Consider the following 24,922-nt stretch of genomic DNA (forward strand, 5'->3'; position numbering starts at 1 on the left):
TACCCTGTATATAGCCTCCACACTGACTCTGTACTGTAATACCCTGTATATAGCCTCCACATTGACTCTGTACTGTAATACCCTGTATATAGCCTCCACACTGACTCTGTACTGGTGCCCCCTGTATATAGCCTCCACATTGACTCTGTACTGTAATACCCTGTATATAGCCTCCACACTGACTCTGTACTGGTGCCCCCTGTATATAGCCTCCACACTGACTCTGTACTGTAATACCCTGTATATAGCCTCCACATTGACTCTGTACTGTAATACCCTGTATATAGCCTCCACACTGACTCTGTACTGGTGCCCCCTGTATATAGCCTCCACATTGACTCTGTACTGTAATACCCTGTATATAGCCTCCACACTGACTCTGTACTGTAATACCCTGTATATAGTCTCCACACTGACTCTGTACTGGTGCCCCCTGTATATAGCCTCCACATTGACTCTGTACTGTAATACCCTGTATATAGTCTCCACACTGACTCTGTACTGGTGCCCCCTGTATATAGCCTCCACACTGACTCTGTACCGTAATACCCTGTATATAGCCTCCACACTGACTCTGTACTGGTGCCCCCTGTATATAGCCTCCACACTGACTCTGTACTGTAATACCCTGTATATAGCCTCCACATTGACTCTGTACTGTAATACCCTGTATATAGCCTCCACACTGACTCTGTACTGTAATACCCTGTATATAGCCTCCACATTGACTCTGTACTGTAATACCCTGTATATAGCCTCCACACTGACTCTGTACTGTAATACCCTGTATATAGCCTCCACACTGACTCTGTACTGTAATACCCTGTATATAGCCTCCACACTGACTCTGTACTGTAATACCCTGTATATAGCCTCCACATTGACTCTGTACTGTAATACCCTGTATATAGCCTCCACACTGACTCTGTACTGTAATACCCTGTATATAGCCTCCACACTGACTCTGTACTGTAATACCCTGTATATAGCCTCCACACTGACTCTGTACTGTAATACCCTGTATATAGCCTCCACACTGACTCTGTACTGTAATACCCTGTATATAGCCTCCACACTGACTCTGTACCGTAATACCCTGTATATAGCCTCCACATTGACTCTGTACTGTAATACCCTGTATATAGCCTCCACACTGACTCTGTACTGGTGCCCCCTGTATATAGCCTCCACATTGACTCTGTACTGTAATACCCTGTATATAGCCTCCACACTGACTCTGTACTGTAATACCCTGTATATAGCCTCCACCCTGACTCTGTACCATAATACCCCTGTATATAGCCTCCACACTGACTCTGTAATGTAATACCCTGTATATAGCCTCCACATTGACTCTGTACTGGTACCCCCCTGTATATAGCCTCCACATTGACTCTGTACCGTAATACCCTGTATATAGCCTCCACACTGACTCTGTACTGTAATACCCTGTATATAGCCTCCACACTGACTCAGTACCGTAATACCCTGTATATAGCCTCCACATTGACTCTGTACTGTAATACCCTGTATATAGCCTCCACACTGACTCTGTACTGTAATACCCTGTATATAGCCTCCACACTGACTCAGTACCGTAATACCCTGTATATAGCCTCCACACTGACTCTGTACTGTAATACCCTGTATATAGCCTCCACACTGACTCAGTACCGTAATACCCTGTATATAGCCTCGTTATTCTTATTCTGTTACTTTTATTATTACTTTTTATTGTATCCTACTTGGTAAATATTTTCTTCTTCTTGAACTGCACTGTTGGTTAAGGGCTTGTCAGTCAGCATTTCACGGTAAAGTTGACACTTGTTCTATTTGGCGCAGTTTGATTTGATTACATTCATTTTAATAGGATTCTTGAAATATTTTATTTTCACTGTGTGTTTCAAATATGAGTTTACCTAAAATAAAGACTACATCAAGCTTGTGACTACACAACTTGTTGGTTGCATTTGCTGTGTTTCAGATTATTTTTAGCCAAACAGAAATGAATGGTAAATAATGTAATGTGTAATTTTGGAGTCACTCTTATTGTAAATAAGAATATAATATATTTCTAAACACTTCTACATTAATGTGGATGCTACCATGACTACAGATAATCCTGAATGAATCATGAATAATGATGAGTGTGAAAGTTACTGACGCACAAATATCATAATACTCAAATATCTCTTTCTCTCTCTCTTTCTGTCCCCCCATCTAGAATGTCAGAACAGAGAGCAGTTTGTTAGCCCAGCAGGGTCCAGGGAAGCGGAGAGGATCAGAGCCCCAGTCAGCCCAGAGGCCTGCTGTCCTCCCCTGGGCTCCGAGTCAGGCTACCGGAGGCAGCCTGCAGAGAGACAGGCCTGGGGCCTTCCTCCTGGACTTCAGCAACTTCCCTGACCTCTCCAAGGCTGATATAAACAGACAGAACCCCAACATACAGGTAACACTGTCCCTCCTTGTAAACAGACAGGTAACACTGTCCCTCATTGTAAACAGACAGGTAACACTGTCCCTCCTTGTAAACAGACAGGTAACACTGTCCCTCCTTGTAAACAGAGGCAGGAAGAGCAAACAGGAAGAGGCAGGATACCCTGGTGGACATCACTACCCTTTCTCTCAACAATTCAATTAAATTCAAAGAGCTTTATTGGCATGGGAAACATATGTTTACATTGATAGTTAATGTACAAAAAGGGAAAATAAATAAACATATAAACTCAGCAAAAAAAGAAACGTCCCTTTTTCAGGACCCTGTCTTTCAAAGATAAATTTTTTTAAGTCTAAATCGTAACAATCCAAATAACTTCACAGATCTTTAAACACTGTTTCCCATGCTTGTTCAATGAACCATAAACAATTAATGAACATACACACCTGTGGAACGGTCGTTAAGACACTAACAGGTAGGCAATTAAGGTCACAGTTACGAAAACTTAGAGACTCTGAAAAACACCAAAAGAAAGATGCCCAGGGCACCCTTCTCATCTGCGTGAGGCATGCTGCAAGGATGCAGATGTGGCCAGGGCAATAAATTGCAACGTCCTCGCAGTGGCCGCTGGCAGACCACCTGTACAGCATCGATACATCCGAACATCACACCTGCGGGACAGGCAACAACAACTGCCTGAGTTACACAATCCCTCCATTTTCTATTTAACTAGGCAAAGAACAAATTCTTATTTTCAATGATGGCCTGCCTGTTCAGGGATAGAACGACAGATTTGTACCTTGTCAGCTCGGGGATTTGAACTTGCAACCTTTCGGTTACTAGTCCAATGCTCTAACCACTAGGCTACCCTGCCGCCCAATCAGTGCTCAGACTGTCGACAATAGGCTGTAAGGCAGGTCCTCACCAGACATCACCGGCAACAATGTTGCACAAACCCATCGTCGCTGGATCAGACAGGACTGGCAAAAAGTGCAAAAATGTCTGTGAGTATAACAAAACTGATATGGTAGGCAAAAACCTGAGAAAAATCCATCCAGGAAGTGGGATTTTTTTTTAATGTTTGTAGTTTTCCATAGACTGCCTATACAGATTCCAATGACTTAGGACTCAAATTGCACTTCCTATGGCTTCCACTAGATGTCAACAGTCTTTAGAAATTGTTTCAGGCTTGTATTCTGAAAATTGAGGGAGTGAAACCACTCTGAATGAGTGGACACTGCAGTGTCCCAGAGGTTTTTCATGTGCGCGACCGAGAGCATGCCTGCCTTGTTTTCCTTTTATATTGACGAAGCTTTTGTCCGGTTGAAATGTTATTGATTATTATGACTAAAAACAACCTAAGGTTTGATTATAAACATCGTTTGACATGTTTCTATGAACTTTCGCTGTAAAGCCTTTTTGAAATCTGACACAGCGCCTGGATTAACAAGAAGTTCATCTTTAAACCGATGTATAACTCTTGTATGTTTTATGAATTTGTAATGTGAGTATATTTGTTTTTGAATTTGGCGCTCTGCAATTTCACTGGATGTTGGTCAGGTGTGACGCTACCATCCCACGTACCCTAGTGAGGATAACAGGCTGGATGGTAAAACATGAGAAGTAAACAATGCATCAAATTCTTGACAATGTACAATTGTATCAAGACTGATTTCACGTCTAAATCAAGTCGCAGCATGCAATAAAAGTAATTTTTAATGTTAGATCTGAGAGAATGTTGTTGCCCTCCCAACAGACATACAGATACATTCCAGACAGACACACTTACCTTGGACCCTGCTCCTCCCTCTCCTTCCCCTCCTCTCCCTCCCCTCCAGGTGACCATAGAGGTGGTGGACGATCTAGACGGGGCGGAGCATGAGAAAGGCCTGAAGAAGGAGAACAAACCAGGTTTGGCCGCTCCCAACTGGAGAAACTGGTGGCAAACCACCTCCTCTTCATCCTCCTCCTCTTCTTCTTCAGTCTTGACCCCACGTCAACCCAAGGAGCAGGCTAGGGAGCAGCAGCCCACCTACAGAGGAGGAGTAGCAAGTGGCAGTAACACAGAGGATAGTAACTTCCTAAAACCACTAGGGGGCTGGGAGAGGAGAGGAGGCGCAGGAGGAGGACGTGCCAGCAAGGTTCAGGCTGAATATGGTGAGTGTAGTGTGAGGGGGACTGACGGCAAGAGTACGTGTGTGTGTTTGTTAAGGGCTGTGTGTATGTGTATAAATGTGCATGTGTATTCTAAGTGTGCAAGCGTGTTTGACACAGAAAGCAGGTGTATGATTGAAACCTTAAATCAAATGTATTTACAAAGCCCTTCTTACATCAGCTGATATCTCAAAGTGCTGTACAGAAACCCAGCCTAAAACCCCAAACAGCAAGCAATGCAGATGTAGAGGCACGGTGGCTTGGAAAAACTCCCTTGAAAGGCCAGAACCTAGGAAGAAACCTAGAGAGGAACCAGGCTCTGAGGGATGGCCAGTCCTCTTCTGGCTGTGCCGGGTGGAGATTATAACAGAACATGGCCAAGATGTTCAAACGTTCATAGATGACCAGCAGGGTCAAATGAAAGACTCTTTAGTTTCATCAGATGGATTTGTCCATTGTGCGTGACAGATTAGACGCCTCTCGAACATCAAAGTCCTCCGACAGGAACAGGACCAAATCAGGATGCTTCCCAAATGGCACCCTATTCCCTATATAGTGCACTACCCAGCTAGCACATAATGTTCTGAGAACCATATGTTTCTTAGAGCGTGGTTTGTCCTATGGTTATTTTGCATACAACCTTAACACAACGTTCTGGAGAATGGTGCAGGATAGTTGTTCCAAAGCCAAGCATTCTCGGCACATTTTATTTTCTTAGCATTTCATTACTTTAACAGAATGTTTCCTGAACGTTTGAACATAGTTAACTTAATTTCATTTCAATTTTGGTAATGGTCTAGGAACGTTCTCCAACTGGTTTGACATTGGGAATGTTCTTAAATAGTCCAGAGAACGTTAAGAAACTACTTTCTTCTGTGGGAATTTCAGTACTTCAGCGTTTCCTCAGGTTCTATTTAAAGACATTTTCTCAAATTATTACGAGGATGTTAAAAAACACAAGAACACTATAGTACACTAGCATTGAAACATTCAGTCAAAGTTTTTAAGTAACCTAAAATGTCTGTTATCAGAACGTTAATAAAATCTACAAGGTAAGCTTTCAAGGAACCATAGTAAAATGTTCTCAGAATCTCCCTGCAACCTAAAAATAAAGATTCCCAGAACAGGCTTCTGTTCTCAGAACATTGAATGAACTGTTTCACCGGTCAGGAAACATATGGCTTCATTCCCACAACCAATGTGAAACCAAAATCATACATTCCCACAACTTCCAAGGAACCAATGTACTAGCTGGGTACTTTTCTGGTCAAAAGTAGTGCACTACATGGGGGAATAGCAGACCAGTTCATATCATTCTCAATAACTGTATATACACCTCTCTCTCTCTCTCTCTCTGTCTCTCTCCCCCCCCCCCCCCCCCCCCCCCCAGCTGGCCTGCTAGATAGATACATTTGATGTAGAATAATTCACCCTCCCCATGGTTCGTACAGTATCCATCCACACTGTATCAGCTTGTCCACCAGCTCAAACATAACACTGTTAAACAGGAATGTGGGTGCTATGGAGAGAGAGGAGAAATGTAATTTTATCCATCTGGGTACGGCTGTCAGGAATGAATGAGCAGGTTCATAAATTGTTACATTCTTATTCAAACCCTAAGCCCATGTTTACTGACTTATCAGGTCACAGGAACTCATGTTACTGACTATTTAGGACTTATCAGGTCACAGGATCTCATGTTATAGGACATTTTTAAATTACATTTTTAAATTTTTAAATAAAAAAAGTTAGAAACAACACCTTAAATATTCACTTACCGTTGATGATCTTCATCAGAATGCACTCCCAGGAATCCCAGTTCGACAATAAATGAATGATTTGTTCCATAAAGTTCCATCATTTATGTCCAAATAGCCACTTGTTGTTAGCGTGTTCAGCCCAGTAATCCATCTTCATGAGGCACAGGCACATCATCCAGACAGAAACTCGAAAAGTTCCATTACAGTCCTTTAGAAACATGTCAAACAATGTATGGAATCAATCTTTAGGATGTTTTTAACATAAAACATCAATAATGTTCCAACCGTAGTATTCCTTACGAGAGGTAACTCTGTAGGGAGCTTGCGTCATGAGACCAAGGCTCTCTGCCAGACTACTGACTCAGAGGTCTCATGAGCCCCTCCTTTATTGTAGAATCCTCATTCAAGTTTCAGAAGACTGTTGACATCTAGTGGAAGCCGTAGGAAGTGCAACTTTATCCATATCTCAATATGTATTCGGTAGGCCAAGCTTTGAAAAACTACAAACCTCAGATGTCCTACTTCCTGGTTGGATTTCTCTCAGGTTTTCGCCTGCCATATGAGTTCTGTTATACTCACATACATCATTCAAACAGTTTTAGAAACTTCAGAGGGTTTTCTATCCAATAGTAATAATATGCATATATTAGCATCTGGGACAGAGTAGGAGGCAGTTCACCCTGAGCACGCTATTCATCCAAAAGTGAAAATGCTGCCCCCTATCACAAAAAGGTTAAACTGCATTGTTGGTTTGGGGTAAGCGTTTCACTAAGGTCTACCTGTTGTATTTGGCACTTGTGATTAATACAATTTGATTTGATTTGACACATAGAAATTCATTTTCTTAGGGATTAATCATTTATTTTATTGCGGCACAGCATCAGTGAGATTCAAGCCTATAATCTTCTATTCTCTATTCATGGAATCAGTCCACTGCAACAACCAAGATGGAGCTAGCATGACATGTTCATTTTTGTCTATTCAAACATTTCAAAGGAGACACTACATTTACATTTTAATCATTTAGCAGACACTCTTATCCAGAGCGACTTACAGGAGCAATTAGGGTTAAGTGCCATGCTCAAGGGCACATCGTCAGAGTTTTCACCAAGTCGGCTCAGAGATTCGAACCGCCGACCTTTCAGTTACCGGTCTAACGATCTTAACCCGCTAGGCTACCTGCCACCCAGCACTCATTAAGATCAGGTGTGGCCAAATAGTGGGCGTGGCCAACACACCTGAACACACTTAACAAGATAGAGGATGGAGATGTGTTGACGCTGAGGACAGAATGTATATGTTTTTAAATAACATTCTTAGAATCTTAGGTCTTTGAACGTTACTAATGTTTTCTTGTGTTTTTATAGAAAGTTTTCTTTATGTTCTGAGAACATGACTTTAAACAGAACCATGTGGAAACCTGTAGGAAACGTTATGCTGTTCTACTGAAATTCCCTCGTCAGAAACATATGGTTCTCAGAACGTTATGTCTTAGCTGGGTATCCTGCAACTTTCCCAGAACATTGTGGGAAGGTTGAATGAAAAATGACCCCGCTCTCACTAAGCTCTTATAAAATATGGTTCTGTGCTGCTGGTCCTGCTGAGTGGGCTGTTCTGTGTTTCTGTGAGAGCTGTGGCTAGTGCGCTTTAAGTGTAATTTGTGTATGGGGGTGTAGTGGCAGGGGGGTAGAGGAAGGGGCTACGCTGCTATCTAGACTTTAATCTGTGAAATTAAGACAATGTGTGGCAGATGTTGGTGAGGTGGTTAGGGGGTGATGTGTGTGTGTGTGTGTGTGCCATAAGTTTAATGTAATAGTTTAGTACTCAGTTCAGCCAGAGGAAATGTTTCCATGTATTTTCATTAAACTTCAATGATCATTGGAATGAAAGGGAATTCCTTGCCATTTCAGCCCCATTTCCAAACAACACATTAACAGTCAGAAGAAAGCAGCCCCGGGACTCATTTGAATGTGACTTGTGCCAAGACGAGTATTTTTTTTACACTTCATTTGAGAGTATTACAGAGAGTTAAGTGCCCAGGACCCACCAACCTCCCAAGGTAGAACTTGGCAACGCAGCACATTAAGTTGTGTTGCGTCAGAAGCTTTCCTGGAAAATCTATTTTCTTGCCAAATACTTCCAGGTATGTTTGTAATTGATAAAACTGAAACTCACTCACTCTGCCCTGGACTATAGTTAGACTACGACCACACTGGGGGATGGAGGAGTGACCAGGTACTAGGAATGGAGTGGGTCTGGACAGAGGAGATGTAATCTTTGTTTTAGTCTGTAAGTTGTTCGTATGTTTGTATTTGGTGTAAAAAAAAGGTGTATATATGAAAATAAACAGGGACAATAGTTAAAAGTACTAAGACAACCAGATCGATCAAGAAACACAAATATAGGGACAAAGTGGAAGAAGAATTCAGCGGGTCGGTCATGTGGCATGGGCTCCTAACGATCACTGATTACAAAAAGAAACTTAGCTACATCGCGGTCACCAACACCACCCTACCAGATGAGCTAAACACCTTTTTCTCACACTTCAAGCACAACAACGACTGAGCAGCCGAAGCGCCTTGAGGATAATGAGGGCTACGGACTGACGGTCTCCACAGAGGACGTATGGAAGTCTTTCAAACGTGTTAACCCTCTCTAAAGGTCTGCCGGGCCAGATGGCATCTCTAGCCGTGTCCTCCAGAGCATGTACAGACCAACTGGCTGTTGTGTTCTCTGACATTTTCAATCTCTCTCTAGTGAAGGCCGTTATCCCCACCTGCTTCAAGATGTCCACTATCATCCCAGTGCCCATGAAAGGTAAAGTAACCGAAATGATTACTGACCCGTAGCCCTCACTTCCTTCATCATGAAGTGCTTAGAGAGGCTAATCAAAGACCATATCACCTCCTCCCTCCCTGACACACTCAACCCTCTCCAATTCATCTACTGCCCTGACAGATCCACGAACGAAGCAATCGCCATATTACCGCACACTGCCCTCACCCACCTGGACAAAAGGAATGCATATGTGAGGATGCTTTTCTTCGACTACAGCTCGGCTTTCAATACCATAGTGTCTTCTTAGCACAAAGCACACGGCCCTGGGTCTGAACTCCTCCCTATGCAACTGGGTCCTGGACTTCCTGACAGAATATCCCAAGGTGGGGAAGGTAGGCAAAATTACCTCCAACACTGATTATCAACTCAGGGGCCCCCCAAGGGTGTATCCTCAGTCCCCTCTTTTACTCCCTGTATACCCACAACTGACTGGCCTCACAGTTCCAACTCCATTATCAAGTTAGCTGACGACATGACAGTAGTAGTCCTGATCACCAACAACGACTAGACAGCCTACAGGGAGGAGGTAGGCACTCTGACGGACGTGGTGCCAAGTAAACAACCTCTTCCTCAACATCAGCAAAACAAAGGATCTGATTGTGGATGAACCAGGCTGGACACACCCCCATCCTCATCAATTGGGTTGCCACGGAGACGGTCAAAAGTATCAAGTTCCTCATTGGACTCATCTCAGAGGATCTCCCTCGTCCGCCTCCTGCCCTGAATAGCCACCAGCTACTGACTATTAACCTCTAACCTCTAATCTGAACCCGGAATTTTGGACAGAAAATCTCAACGTGGCCGCAGCCTTTTCTTTTATTTTTTTCCCTTAGAGCCGTACGTAGACTAAACAGACGGTCACAAACGTATTTTCCGGCAACATTTTTTCCCACTTCATAAATTGACTAGGCTTCTTTTCATTTAAAATAAATATTTCTGCCGAGGCGCACTTTGAATACGCCAGACCTGCCCACGTGTACTTTTCCTCTGCCATCAAAATGTGTGACAAACAGGAAATCAGGCAGACTTTTAATTGCCATCGTTAAAAAGAGGGAGATTTCAGGTTTCCAGTGCTACCACGTTTATTTCTCAACTCCTGCAGTTGCAGGCGTGGCATCATTTTAAACACATCAGCTACAACCAGAGTTTCGAGGTTTAGGCAGAATGACATCTTAAAGGGGCAATGGCGTACTTTGTAATATAAAAATATATATATATATTATATAATTATTTAAAATTACTATTCATAATTAATAAATTATCAAATGAAATATATTGAAAGTTCTAAAATAATACTTATGTGGTATTGTTAAAGATATTGATATAGGCCAACTGATTAAAGTGTCGACAATGGAGTAGTCGACTGCTGATCGTTTAACACCTGCTTCATTCTTCTGGAAGTTAGCAGACTCTTCAAGAAGAAATCTGTAGCTCAGTTGCTAAACATTTTATGAATAAATGACATACTGCCGTTCACGAAGAGATTCGAAAATACTGAAATTCCTTCAGTGATTTAACTGATATTTAAAAAAATGTATATATAAAAAATTCATAATATAAAGAACAAATTGTGTCAATGCTTTCAGTAAAACTGTACATGTGACTTAAATCTCAAGAGAAGATGGATTTAATGTTAATCTTGATCCTACTTGAGACGCAGACGTCTCAACTAGACACCTGGAAAGGCAAATGCGCTACGCTAAATGCTAAATGTACTCGTTAAAACTGAAACGTTCATTAAAATACACATGCAGGGTATTGAATTAAAGCTACTCTCGTTGTGAATCTAGCCAACAAGTCAGATTTTTAAAATGCTTTTCGGCGAAAGCATGAGAAGCTATTATCTGATAGCATGCAACACCCCGAAATACCTGAAGGCGACGTAAACAAAATAATTAGCGTAGCCGGCGCTACACAAAACGCAGAAATAAAATATAAAACATTCATTACCTTTGATGATATTCTTTGTTGGCACTCCTATATGTTCCATAAACATCACAATTTGGTCTTTTTCCCGATTAAATCCGTCCATGTATGCCCAAAATATCCATTTGTATAGCCTGTCTGGTTCAGGAAAAAAAATAAATTATATAAGTTGCCTATATTCTTTGACAAAACACTTCAACCTACTTTTGTAACCCAACTTTAGGTATTTGTAAACGTTAATAAGCGATCAAATTGATCACTGGGCGATCTGTATTCAATAGCAGCTACTCAAGAAAACAATGTCCATTTTTCTCTCTTCCAAAATCGATTGTTGTAGGCTGGATGGAATGAAGGGTCTATTGGTCATGACTCAAAGGATTTTTGTCAATGAAAATGACGTTTTTGGCGACATCGTGTGGAAGCTGTAGGAATTGCATCAGTGTCCATATTTAATTTGGTGTCCTTTAAACAATACATGAAAGTGGCGCATGGATACTTTTTTCAGCTTTCAGTGACCAGTTTTTCTTGCGCTTTTCGATGAAACACACGCTCTGTTATAGTCACAGCCGTGATTGAACCAGTTTTAGAAACTTCAGAGTGTTTTCTATCCACACATACTAATCGTATGCATATACTATATTCCTGGCATGAGTAGCAGGACGCTGAAATGTTGCGCTATTTTTAACAGAATGTTCGAAAAAGGAGGGGGATTAATGTTTTCTTACTTAGAAAATAGTCCTGAACATAAAGACCTGGACCATATCCAAAACAACTAACAATACACTGAATTCATACATACTCATACATACTCTCTCTCTCTCTCTCTCTCTCTCTCTCTCTCTCTCTCTCTCTCTCTCTCTTTTTTTCTTTTTCTGCCCCCCCCCCCACTCCAGACTATATAGATGGAGACGGTGGCTGGAGTAACTGGTCTCCATGCAGTGTAACCTGTGGGAACGGGAACCAGAAGAGGATCAGGTCATGTGGTTACGCCTGTAGCGCCACAGAGTCACGCACCTGTGACATGTCACCCTGCCCAGGTGAGGAGGGAGGGTGTGTGTGGATCCAGGGTTGTAATCATTAGTCCAAACTGTAGAAAACAGTTGTGATGAAAGCAAGAGTTTATATTGGACAAATTCAGGTAGGTCCCTCCACATTTGGTTGTGTTTGGTTCCTAGTGAATCCCTGGTCATCAGTTAAATGTTCTTTTTAAAGCTGTTTTCTACTTGAATCGACATCTGCAGCATTTACAGCCAACGTGATCTTTGTGAACGTCGGGGGAAATTGCCTTTAAAAGTCTATCTACTCTTCCTGGGGTTTATTATGGATCCCCATTAGTTCCTGCCAAGGCAGCAGCTACTCTTCCTGGGGCTCATTATGGATCCCCATTAGTTCCTGCCAAGGCAGCAGCTACTCTTCCTGGGGTTTATTATGAATCCCCATTAGTTCCTGCCAAGGCAGCAGCTACTCTTCCTGGGGTTTATTATGGATCCCCATTAGTTCCTGCCCAGGCAGCAGCTACTCTTCCTGGGGTTTATTATGGATCCCCTGGGGTTTATTATGGATCCCCATTAGTTCCTGCCAAGGCAGCAGCTACTCTTCCCGGTTATCCAACAACATTAAGGCAGTTATATACAATTTAAAACATTACAATACTTTTCACAACTCATTGTGTTTCCTGAGGCCACTATTGTATTACCACATACCTTCAAAATCTACAAAATCCATGTGTACGTGTGTGTGTGTGTCTCTTCACAGTCCTCGTTGTTCCATAAGGTGTATTTTTATCTGGTTTTAAAATCTGATTCTCCTGCTGCATCAGTTACCTGATGTGGAATAGAGTTCCATGTAGTCATGGCTCTATGTAGTACTGTGGAATAGAGTTCCATGTAGTCATGACTCTATGTAGTACTGTGGAATAGAGGTCCATGTAGTCATGGTTATATGTAGTACTGTGGAATAGAGTTCCATGTAGTCATGGCTCTATGTAGTACTGTGGAATAGAGTTCCATGTAGTCATGACTCTATGTAGTACTGTGGAATAGAGTTCCATGTAGTCATGGCTCTATGTAGTACTGTGGAATAGAGTTCCATGTAGTCATGGCTCTATGTAGTACTGTGGAATAGAGTTCCATGTAGTCATGGCTCTATGTAGTACTGTGGAATAGAGTTCCATGTAGTCATGGCTCTATGTAGTACTGTGGAATAGAGTTCCATGTAGTCATGGCTCTATGTAGTACTGTGGAATAGAGTTCCATGTAGTCATGGCTCTATGTAGTACTGTGGAATAGAGTTCCATGTAGTCATGGCTCTATGTAGTACTGTGGAATAGAGTTCCATGTAGTCATGGCTCTATGTAGTACTGTGGAATAGAGTTCCATGTAGTCATGGCTCTATGTAGTACTGTGGAATAGAGTTCCATGTAGTCATGGCTCTATGTAGTACTGTGGAATAGAGTTCCATGTAGTCATGGCTCTATGTAGTACTGTGGAATAGAGTTCCATGTAGTCATGGCTCTATGTAGTACTGTGGAATAGAGTTCCATGTAGTCATGGCTCTATGTAGTACTGTGGAATAGAGTTCCATGTAGTCATGGCTCTATGTAGTACTGTGGAATAGAGTTCCATGTAGTCATGGCTCTATGTAGTACTGTGGAATAGAGTTCCATGTAGTCATGGCTCTATGTAGTACTGTGGAATAGAGTTCCATGTAGTCATGTCTCTATGTAGTACTGTGGAATAGAGTTCCATGTAGTCATGGCTCTATGTAGTACTGTGGAATAGAGTTCCATGTAGTCATGGCTCTATGTAGTACTGTGGAATAGAGTTCCATGTAGTCATGGCTCTATGTAGTACTGTGGAATAGAGTTCCATGTAGTCATGGCTCTATGTAGTACTGTGGAACAGAGTTCCATGTAGTCATGGCTCTATGTAGTACTGTGCACCTCCCATAGTCTGTTCTGGACTTGGGGACTGTGAAGAGACCTCTGGTGGCATGTCTTGTGGGGTATGCTTGGGTGTCTGAGCTGTGAGCTAGTCGTTTAAAACAGACAGCTCAGTGCATTCAACATGTCAATACAACACACAAATACAAGTAGTGATGAAATCAATCTCTCTACTTTGGGCCAGGAGAGATTGACATGCATATTATTCATGGCAGCTCTCCTGGTACATTTAAGAGCTCGCCGTGCTGCCCTGTTTGTGGCACCTGACCACACGACTGAACAGTAGTCTAGGTGCGACCTACCTTTGTTGATAGTGTTGTTAAGAAGGCAGACCGGCGCTTCATTATAGATGTAGAAGTGAAAAGCTCGTCTGTTACATCATTCACTGACCATGTCTCTGTGTGCAGGTATTGAAGATGCGTTCAAGACAGCCGCCACTGAGGTCAGTCTACTGGCTGGAACAGATGAGTTCAACGCTACAGAGCTCTTTGGTGTCGGTAAGATTCTTCCCTCTTTACTCTCTTTTTATTTTCATCAGATTCATCCCTCTAGCTATGTGTCAGTTTCTTCAAACGTGATTCTATTTAGCATTAGCATCAGGGTTGGGATCCCATGTCTATTCAGTCAATTCCATGTCTATTCAGTCAATTCCATGTCTATTCAGTCTCAATTTCCATTTACATCCTGACTCTACTAAATTGTAATGGACTTAACTCCAAACCCGGGTCCAGTCTTCTCTGCACAGTCCATTGATTTTTTGTGGGAATTCCTGCTCTACTCATTGTATTTCTATGGTCCACCCTGCACAGTTCAGCCTTCCTGGGCCTGCTTATCATTCCTCAGACCTTCACTGGGCCTGCTTATCATTCCTCAGACCTTCACTGGGCCTGCTTATCATTCCTCAGACCTTCACTGGGCCTGCTTATAATTCCTCAGACTTTCACTGGGCCTGCTTATAATTCCTCAGACCTTCACTGGGCCTGCTTATAATTCCTCAGACCTTCACTGGGCCTGCTTATCATTCCTCAGACCTTCACTGGGCCTGCTTATCATTCCTCAGACCTTCACTGGGCCACATTTCTTCACTGGGATGGAGGAGGAGAAAGAGGAAGAAAACAGCACACTCTGCTCTGTGATCTGGTCCCAATAACCTGCTCTGTGATCTGGTCCCAATAACCTGCTCTGTGATCTGGTCCCAATAACCTGCTCTGTGATCTGGTCCCAATAACCTGCTCTGTGATCTGGTCCCAATAACCTGCTCTGTGATCTGGTCCCAATAACCTGCTCTGTGATCTGGTCCCAATAACACGCCCTGTGATCTGGTCCCAATAATATGCTCTGTGATCTGGTCCCAATAACCTGCTCTGTGATCTGGTCCCAATAACCTGCTCTGTGATCTGGTCCCAATAACCTGCTCTGTGATCTGGTCCCAATAACCTGCTCTGTGATCTGGTCCCAATAACACGCTCTGTGATCTGGTCCCAATAACCTGCTCTGTGATCTGGTCCCAATAACCTGCTCTGTGATCTGGTCCCAATAACACGCCCTGTGATCTGGTCCCAATAACAAGCTCTGTGATCTGGTCCCAATAACCTGCTCTGTGATCTGGTCCCAATAACCTGCTCTGTGATCTGGTCCCAATAACCTGCTCTGTGATCTGGTCCCAATAACACGCCCTGTGATCTGGTCCCAATAACACGCCCTGCTCTGTGATCTGGTCCCAATAGCACACTCTGCTCTGTGATCTGGTCCCAATAGCACACTCTGCTCTGTGATCTGGTCCCAATAGCACACTCTGCTCTGTGATCTGGTCCCAATAGCACACTCTGCTCTGTGATCTGGTCCCAATGACACGCTCTGTGATCTGGTCCCAATGACACGCTCTGTGATCTGGTCCCAATTGCACACTCTGCTCTGTGATCTGGTCCCAATAGCACACTCTTCTCTGTGATCTGGTCCCAATAGCACACTCTTCTCTGTGATCTGGTCCCAATAGCACACTCTTCTCTGTGATCTGGTCCCAATAGCACACTCTTCTCTGTGATCTGGTCCCAATAGCACACTCTTCTCTGTGATCTGGTCCCAATAGCACACTCTGCTGTGTGATCTGGTCCCAATGACACGCTCTGTGATCTGGTCCCAATAACAAGCTCTGTGATCTGGTCCCAATAACACGCCCTGTGATCTGGTCCCAATAACACGCCCTGTGATCTGGTCCCAATAACCTGCTCTGTGATCTGGTCCCAATAACACGCCCTGCTCTGTGATCTGGTCCCAATAGCACACTCTGCTCTGTGATCTGGTCCCAATAGCACACTCTGCTGTGTGATCTGGTCCCAATAACCTGCTCTGTGATCTGGTCCCAATAACACGCCCTGTGATCTGGTCCTAATAACCTGCTCTGTGATCTGGTCCCAATAGCACACTCTGCTCTGTGATCTGGTCCCAATAGCACACTCTGCTCTGTGATCTGGTCCCAATGACACGCTCTGTGATCTGGTCCCAATAACCTGCTCTGTGATCTGGTCCCAATAGCACACTCTGCTCTGTGATCTGGTCCCAATGACACGCTCTGTGATCTGGTCCCAATAGCACACTCTGCTCTGTGATCTGGTCCCAATAACCTGCTCTGTGATCTGGTCCCAATAGCACACTCTGCTCTGTGATCTGGTCCCAATGACACGCTCTGTGATCTGGTCCCAATAGCACACTCTGCTCTGTGATCTGGTCCCAATGACACGCTCTGTGATCTGGTCCCAATAGCACACTCTGCTCTGTGATCTGGTCCCAATAGCACACTCTTCTCTGTGATCTGGTCCCAATAGCACACTCTGCTCTGTGATCTGGTCCCAATAGCACACTCTGCTGTGTGATCTGGTCCCAATGACACGCTCTGTGATCTGGTCCCAATAACAAGCTCTGTGATCTGGTCCCAATAACACGCCCTGTGATCTGGTCCCAATAACACGCCCTGTGATCTGGTCCCAATAACCTGCTCTGTGATCTGGTCCCAATAACACGCCCTGCTCTGTGATCTGGTCCCAATAGCACACTCTGCTCTGTGATCTGGTCCCAATAGCACACTCTGCTGTGTGATCTGGTCCCAATAACCTGCTCTGTGATCTGGTCCCAATAACACGCCCTGTGATCTGGTCCTAATAACCTGCTCTGTGATCTGGTCCCAATAGCACACTCTGCTCTGTGATCTGGTCCCAATTGCACACTCTGCTCTGTGATCTGGTCCCAATAGCACACTCTTCTCTGTGATCTGGTCCCAATAGCACACTCTTCTCTGTGATCTGGTCCCAATAGCACACTCTTCTCTGTGATCTGGTCCCAATAGCACACTCTTCTCTGTGATCTGGTCCCAATAGCACACTCTTCTCTGTGATCTGGTCCCAATAGCACACTCTGCTGTGTGATCTGGTCCCAATGACACGCTCTGTGATCTGGTCCCAATAACAAGCTCTGTGATCTGGTCCCAATAACACGCCCTGTGATCTGGTCCCAATAACACGCCCTGTGATCTGGTCCCAATAACCTGCTCTGTGATCTGGTCCCAATAACACGCCCTGCTCTGTGATCTGGTCCCAATAGCACACTCTGCTCTGTGATCTGGTCCCAATAGCACACTCTGCTGTGTGATCTGGTCCCAATAACCTGCTCTGTGATCTGGTCCCAATAACACGCCCTGTGATCTGGTCCTAATAACCTGCTCTGTGATCTGGTCCCAATAGCACACTCTGCTCTGTGATCTGGTCCCAATAGCACACTCTGCTCTGTGATCTGGTCCCAATGACACGCTCTGTGATCTGGTCCCAATAACCTGCTCTGTGATCTGGTCCCAATAGCACACTCTGCTCTGTGATCTGGTCCCAATGACACGCTCTGTGATCTGGTCCCAATAGCACACTCTGCTCTGTGATCTGGTCCCAATAACCTGCTCTGTGATCTGGTCCCAATAGCACACTCTGCTCTGTGATCTGGTCCCAATGACACGCTCTGTGATCTGGTCCCAATAGCACACTCTGCTCTGTGATCTGGTCCCAATGACACGCTCTGTGATCTGGTCCCAATAGCACACTCTGCTCTGTGATCTGGTCCCAATAGCACACTCTTCTCTGTGATCTGGTCCCAATAGCACACTCTGCTCTGTGATCTGGTCCCAATAGCACACTCTGCTGTGTGATCTGGTCCCAATGACACGCTCTGTGATCTGGTCCCAATAACAAGCTCTGTGATCTGGTCCCAATAACACGCCCTGTGATCTGGTCCCAATAACACGCCCTGTGATCTGGTCCCAATAACCTGCTCTGTGATCTGGTCCCAATAACACGCCCTGCTCTGTGATCTGGTCCCAATAGCACACTCTGCTCTGTGATCTGGTCCCAATAGCACACTCTGCTGTGTGATCTGGTCCCAATAACCTGCTCTGTGATCTGGTCCCAATAACACGCCCTGTGATCTGGTCCTAATAACCTGCTCTGTGATCTGGTCCCAATAGCACACTCTGCTCTGTGATCTGGTCCCAATAGCACACTCTGCTCTGTGATCTGGTCCCAATGACACGCTCTGTGATCTGGTCCCAATAACCTGCTCTGTGATCTGGTCCCAATAGCACACTCTGCTCTGTGATCTGGTCCCAATGACACGCTCTGTGATCTGGTCCCAATAGCACACTCTGCTCTGTGATCTGGTCCCAATAACCTGCTCTGTGATCTGGTCCCAATAGCACACTCTGCTCTGTGATCTGGTCCCAATGACACGCTCTGTGATCTGGTCCCAATAGCACACTCTGCTCTGTGATCTGGTCCCAATGACACGCTCTGTGATCTGGTCCCAATAGCACACTCTGCTCTGTGATCTGGTCCCAATAGCACACTCTTCTCTGTGATCTGGTCCCAATAGCACACTCTGCTCTGTGATCTGGTCCCAATAACACGCTCTGTGATCTGGTCCCAATAACCTGCTTTGTGATCTGGTCCCAATAACCTGCTCTGTGATCTGGTCCCAATAACACGCCCTGTGATCTGGTCCCAATAACCTGCTCTGTGATCTGGTCCCAATAACCTGCTTTGTGATCTGGTCCCAATAACCTGCTCTGTGATCTGGTCCCAATAACCTGCTCTGTGATCTGGTCCCAATAACACGCCCTGTGATCTGGTCCTAATAACACGCCCTGTGATCTGGTCCCAATAACATGCTCTGTGATCTGGTCCCAATAACCTGCTCTGTGATCTGGTCCCAATAACAAGCTCTGTGATCTGGTCCCAATAACACGCTCTGTGATCTGGTCCCAATAACCTGCTCTGTGATCTGGTCCCAATAACACGCCCTGTGATCTGGTCCCAATAACCTGCTCTGTGATCTGGTCCCAATAACCTGCTCTGTGATCTGGTCCCAATAACCTGCTCTGTGATCTGGTCCCAATAACCTGCTCTGTGATCTGGTCCCAATAACATGCTCTGTGATCTGGTCCCAATAACCTGCTCTGTGATCTGGTCCCAATAACCTGCTCTGTGATCTGGTCCCAATAACACGCCCTGTGATCTGGTCCCAATAACATGCTCTGTGATCTGGTCCCAATAACACGCCCTGCTCTGTGATCTGGTCCCAATGACACGCTCTGTGATCTGGTCCCAATAACCTGCTCTGTGATCTGGTCCCAATAACCTGCTCTGTGATCTGGTCCCAATAACACGCCCTGTGATCTGGTCCCAATAACATGCTCTGTGATCTGGTCCCAATAACACGCCCTGCTCTGTGATCTGGTCCCAATGACACGCTCTGTGATCTGGTCCCAATAACCTGCTCTGTGATCTGGTCCCAATAACCTGCTCTGTGATCTGGTCCCAATAACACGCCCTGTGATCTGGTCCCAATAACACGCCCTGTGATCTGGTCCCAATAACCTGCTTTGTGATCTGGTCACAATAACCTGCTCTGTGATCTGGTCCCAATAACCTGCTCTGCCATCTGGTCCCAATAACCTCAGCCAGGAGAAACAGGCACATCTTTGTTTTGCTACAACCTTAACATGCTGCACATAGCAACCCAGCAATAACGCCTGCAAAATATGTCTACGGGACCAATACGATATTTGGCAATATGCACATTGTTACGTCAAACCAATAAAGCCAGTTTTTAAATTAAATAAAGGGACCGAGCGAGAGAGGAAGAGTGCGAGAGATCCAGACTAACTAACTCTGTCTCTTCTAGACCCAGACAGCTGTAGGGAGAGGTCCAGGCTAACTATGTCTCTTCTAGACCCAGACAGCTGTAGGGAGAGATCCAGGCTAACTAACGCTGTCTCTTCTAGACCCAGACAGCTGTAGGGAGAGGTCCAGGCTAACTATGTCTCTTCTAGACACAGACAGCTGTAGGGAGAGATCCAGGCTAACTCTGTCTCTAATGTCTTCTAGACACAGACAGCTGTAGGGAGAGATCCAGACTAACTTTGTCTCTGTCTCTAATGTCTTCTAGACACAGACAGCTGTAGGGAGAGATCCAGGCTAACTTTGTCTCTGTCTCTAATGTCTTCTAGACACAGACAGCTGTAGGGAGAGATCCAGACTAACTCTGTCTCTGTCTCTAATGTCTTCTAGACACAGACAGCTGTAGGGAGAGATCCATACTAACTCTGTCTCTAATGTCTTCTAGACACAGACAGCTGTGAACGCTGGATGAACTGTAAGTCTGAGTTCCTGAAGAAATACATGACCAAGGTCTCCAACGACCTCCCCAGCTGCCCCTGCTCCTACCCCACCGAGGTGGCCTACAGCACGGCCGACGTCCCCGACCCCGCCACACTCCGGGACTTCCGCTGGAAAGACGCCAGCGGCCCCAAGGAGAAACTAGAGATCTACAAACCCACGGCCCGGTGCTGCATCCGCTCCATGTTAACTCTAGAGTCCACTACTCTGGCTGCACAGCACTGCTGCTACAATGACAACATGAAGCTCATCACCCGGGGTAAAGGAGCAGGAACACCCAACCTCATCAGCAACGAGTTCTCTGCTGACCTCCACTACAAGGTAGACGTCCTGCCCTGGATCATCTGTAAGGGGGACTGGAGTCGCTATAACCAGGTCAGGCCTCCTAACAACGGGCAGAAGTGCCCAGACAACCCCCTGGATGAGAATTACCTCAAACAAGTTGAGGAGGCATGGGAGTTTTAGAACTGGAGAGATGAACATATTAAGGGAAAAAACATATGAAATATTTGTATGAAACTTGTACCTCAATTGCTGCTTCAAACCATCCAAGGCTAGAGTCCAAATGAACAGGACTGTTTGTTGATATCAGCCAACGTGATAAAAGAGACAACGTATTGCTCACATGGACACATCATTGTCCTCAACAGAGACTATGGACTCTATTTTAATAAAACCTAACTCAATGGTAAATCTAACCACTGGCACTAGGGCTACAGGTTCGGGGGCGTGTCAGAAATATTTTTGGCTATTTTCATAACCAGAATTATTGTCTCAGTAACAGGCGGTGGTGCATAAGGGCTGGGTTTTGATAGCAGGCGGTGGTGCATAAGGGCTGGGTTTTGATAGCAGGCGGTGGTGCATAAGGGCTGGGTTTTGATGGCAGGCGGTGGTGCATAAGGGCTGGGTTTTGATAGCAGGCGGTGGTGCATAAGGGCTGGGTATTGATAGCAGGAGGTGGTGCATAAGGGATGGGTATTGATAGCAGGAGGTGGTGCATAAGGGCTGGGTATTGATAGCAGGCGGTGGTGCATAAGGGCTGGGTTTTGATAGCAGGCGGTGGTGCATAAGGGCTGGGTTTTGATAGCAGGCGGTGGTGCATAAGGGCTGGGTTTTGATAGCAGGCGGTGGTGCATAAGGGCTGGGTTTTGATAGCAGGCGGTGGTGCATAAGGCCTGGGTTTTGATGGCAGGCGGTGGTGCATAAGGCCTGGGTTTTGATGGCAGGCGGTGGTGCATAAGGCCTGGGTTTTGATGGCAGGCGGTGGTGCATAAGGCCTGGGTTTTGATGGCAGGCGGTGGTGCATAAGGCCTGGGTTTTGATGGCAGGCGGTGGTGCATAAGGGCTGGGTTTTGATAGCAGGCGGTGGTGCATAAGGCCTGGGTTTTGACGGCAGGCGGTGGTGCATAAGGGCTGGGTTTTGATAGCAGGCGGTGGTGCATAAGGGCTGGGTTTTGATGAATAAACAAGTTGATGCTACAGAATGTCGAAGGCTTGTTGACCCCTCACTGGCCAATCAGAATGGGCTCCATGGCTAAATGATGTGGTTTCTTCAAGCTGTGTATTTATGGTATTTTATGTATTGTGTTGTCATCAACTCCTATGTTAGTCCGTAATAGTTTGTTAAAGAGCCTACAGAAACAAAATAACAACATGTAGACCTATCCTATATTTACTAAACATAGTACATTTGTAGTACATGTTTTTGAACAGTAATTGCTACAATATGCAAATATATTGTTAACATAGCATTCACACTGATATACAGAGAATGTATGTGAACCCTTTGAATGACCTGGATTTCTGCATAAATTGGTCATAAATTGGATCTTCATCTAGGTCACAACAAGACAAACACAGTCTGCTTAAACTAATAACACACAAACAATTCTACGTTTTCATTTTATTAATCACACCGTGTAAACATCCACAGTGGAGGGTGGGAAAAACGTATGAGACCCTTTGTATTTCATAACTGGTTGACCCTCCTTCGGCAGCAATAACCTCAACCAAACATTTTCTGTAGTTGCGGATCAGACCAAAACGGTCAGGAGGAATTTTGGACCATTCCTCTTTACTCTTAACAACCTCATTACCATCAGCCAAACACAGTATCATAACACAGTCTCCTTACCATCAGCCAAACACAGTATCATCCCAACGCAGCCTCCTTACCATCAGCCAAACACAGTATCATAACACAGCCTCCTTACCATCAGCCAAACACAGTATCATCACAACACAGCCTCCTTACCATCAGCCAAACACAGTATCATAACACAGCCTCCTTACCATCAGCCAAACACAGTATCATCACAACACGGCCTCCTTACCATCAGCCAAACACAGTATCATAACACAGCCTCCTTACCATCAGCCAAACACAGTATCATAACACAGCCTCCTTACCATCAGCCAAACACAGTCTCCTTACCATCAGCCAAACACAGTCTCCTTACATCAGCCAAACACAGTCTCCTTACCATCAGCCAAACACAGTATAATAACAGTCTCTTTACCATCAGCCAAACACAGTATCATCACAACACAGCCTCCTTACCATCAGCCAAACACAGTATCATAACACAGTCTCCTTACCATCAGCCAAACACAGTTTCATCACAACACAGCCTCATTACCATCAGCCAAACACAGTATCATAACAGTCTCCTTACCATCAGCCAAACACAGTATCATAACAGTCTCCTTACCATCAGCCAAACACAGTATCATAAGTCTCCTTACCATCAGCCAAGCACAGAGCCTTCATTTGTATGATATATGCCTCTGTAATGATCAATGTAATGATTAAAAGTAAAACTGTATAATGCATTTTTGCCAATATTCTGTCTGATAATTCTTTAAGTTTCGGGGTTAAAAAGGACAGCTTGATGTAGATTCAGAAAAAAATGGTTTTATGTTATTTTAATTTGTTTCTGATTGAGAACTTGTGTATCTCCATTGCCCAATTGGACACTATGTTTTGAGTGACACCCACCCTGACCCATCAGAAGCTATAGAGAGACACCCCTGACCTATCAGAATCGGAAAGGGTCTCTGTGCTGTGGATAACACAGTTATCCCATTGGAGCTGAGTGCATAGGGGAGGAGCAACATCAGAACCCAGAACCAAATCTTGTGTGTTAGCTATGACATGCATGTTAAGTCTGTCAAGAGTGAATTATCATGACCACGGCTCCCATCCAGAACCTGTGGCGGAATGGGTCACCATTCTGCTAGTTTCCCACTGCCAGACATAACACACAGACTGGCTGTGGTCAGGGCTAGCTTTCTACCATCCTCTCCTAAAGGTGACTTGGGCAGATATATGATATTCCGGTTCCCATATGTGATTATACACTTGTTTATTTAGAATGCACTTGTTTATTTTTGTTGTTGTTGACGAACCCGATCTGCCCTCCACTCTGCCCTCCACTCTGCCCTATGGATCTGCTCTCCACTCTGCCCTATGGATCTGCTCTCCACTCTGCCCTATGGATCTGCTCTCCACTCTGCCCTATGGATCTGCTCTCCACTCTGCCCTATGGATCTGCCCTCCACTCTGCCCTATGGATCTGCTCTCCACTCTGCCCTATGGATCTGCTCTCCACTCTGCCCTATGGATCTGCTCTCCACTCTGCCCTATGGATCTGCTCTCCACTCTGCCCTATGAATCTGCTCTCCACTCTGCCCTCCACTCTGCCCTATGGATCCGCTCTCCACTCTGCCCTCCACTCTGCCCTATGGATCTGCCCTATGGCTCCGCTCTCCACTCTACCCTATGGATCTGCCCTCCACTCTGCCCTATGGATCTGCCCTCCACTCTGCCCTATGGATCTGCTCTCCACTCTGCCCTATGGATCTGCTCTCCACTCTGCCCTATGGATCTGCCCTCCACTCTGCCCTATGGATCTGCTCTCCACTCTGCCCTATGGATCTGCTCTCCACTCTGCCCTCCACTCTGCCCTATGGATCTGCTCTCCACTCTGCCCTCCACTCTGCCCTATGGATCTGCCCTATGGATCCGCTCTCCACTCTACCCTATGGATCTGCCCTCCACTCTGCCCTATGGATCTGCTCTCCACTCTGCCCTATGGATCTGCTCTCCACTCTGCCCTATGGATCTGCTCTCCACTCTGCCCTATGGATCTGCCCT

At 45.1% G+C, this 24,922-nt stretch overlaps 1 protein-coding gene across 1 annotated transcript in view; it reads left to right on the forward strand.

Annotated features, from left to right (window-relative positions):
• Positions 1 to 24,219, forward strand: part of LOC110499568 (isthmin-1) — a 36,925-nt gene extending 12,706 nt beyond the window's left edge. Inside the window, exons 2-6 of the mRNA XM_036956437.1 lie at positions 2,225 to 2,446; positions 4,273 to 4,591; positions 12,006 to 12,149; positions 14,461 to 14,550; positions 20,714 to 24,219. Of these exons, the coding sequence (XP_036812332.1) occupies positions 2,225 to 2,446; positions 4,273 to 4,591; positions 12,006 to 12,149; positions 14,461 to 14,550; positions 20,714 to 21,231 (1,293 nt within the window). The 3' untranslated portion in view covers positions 21,232 to 24,219. The remainder of the gene's footprint in view (positions 1 to 2,224; positions 2,447 to 4,272; positions 4,592 to 12,005; positions 12,150 to 14,460; positions 14,551 to 20,713) is intronic.
• The last annotated feature ends 703 nt before the right edge of the window (positions 24,220 to 24,922 follow it).

This window comes from Oncorhynchus mykiss, chromosome 20, assembly GCF_013265735.2.
Source record: "Oncorhynchus mykiss isolate Arlee chromosome 20, USDA_OmykA_1.1, whole genome shotgun sequence".
Lineage (NCBI taxonomy): Eukaryota > Metazoa > Chordata > Actinopteri > Salmoniformes > Salmonidae > Oncorhynchus > Oncorhynchus mykiss.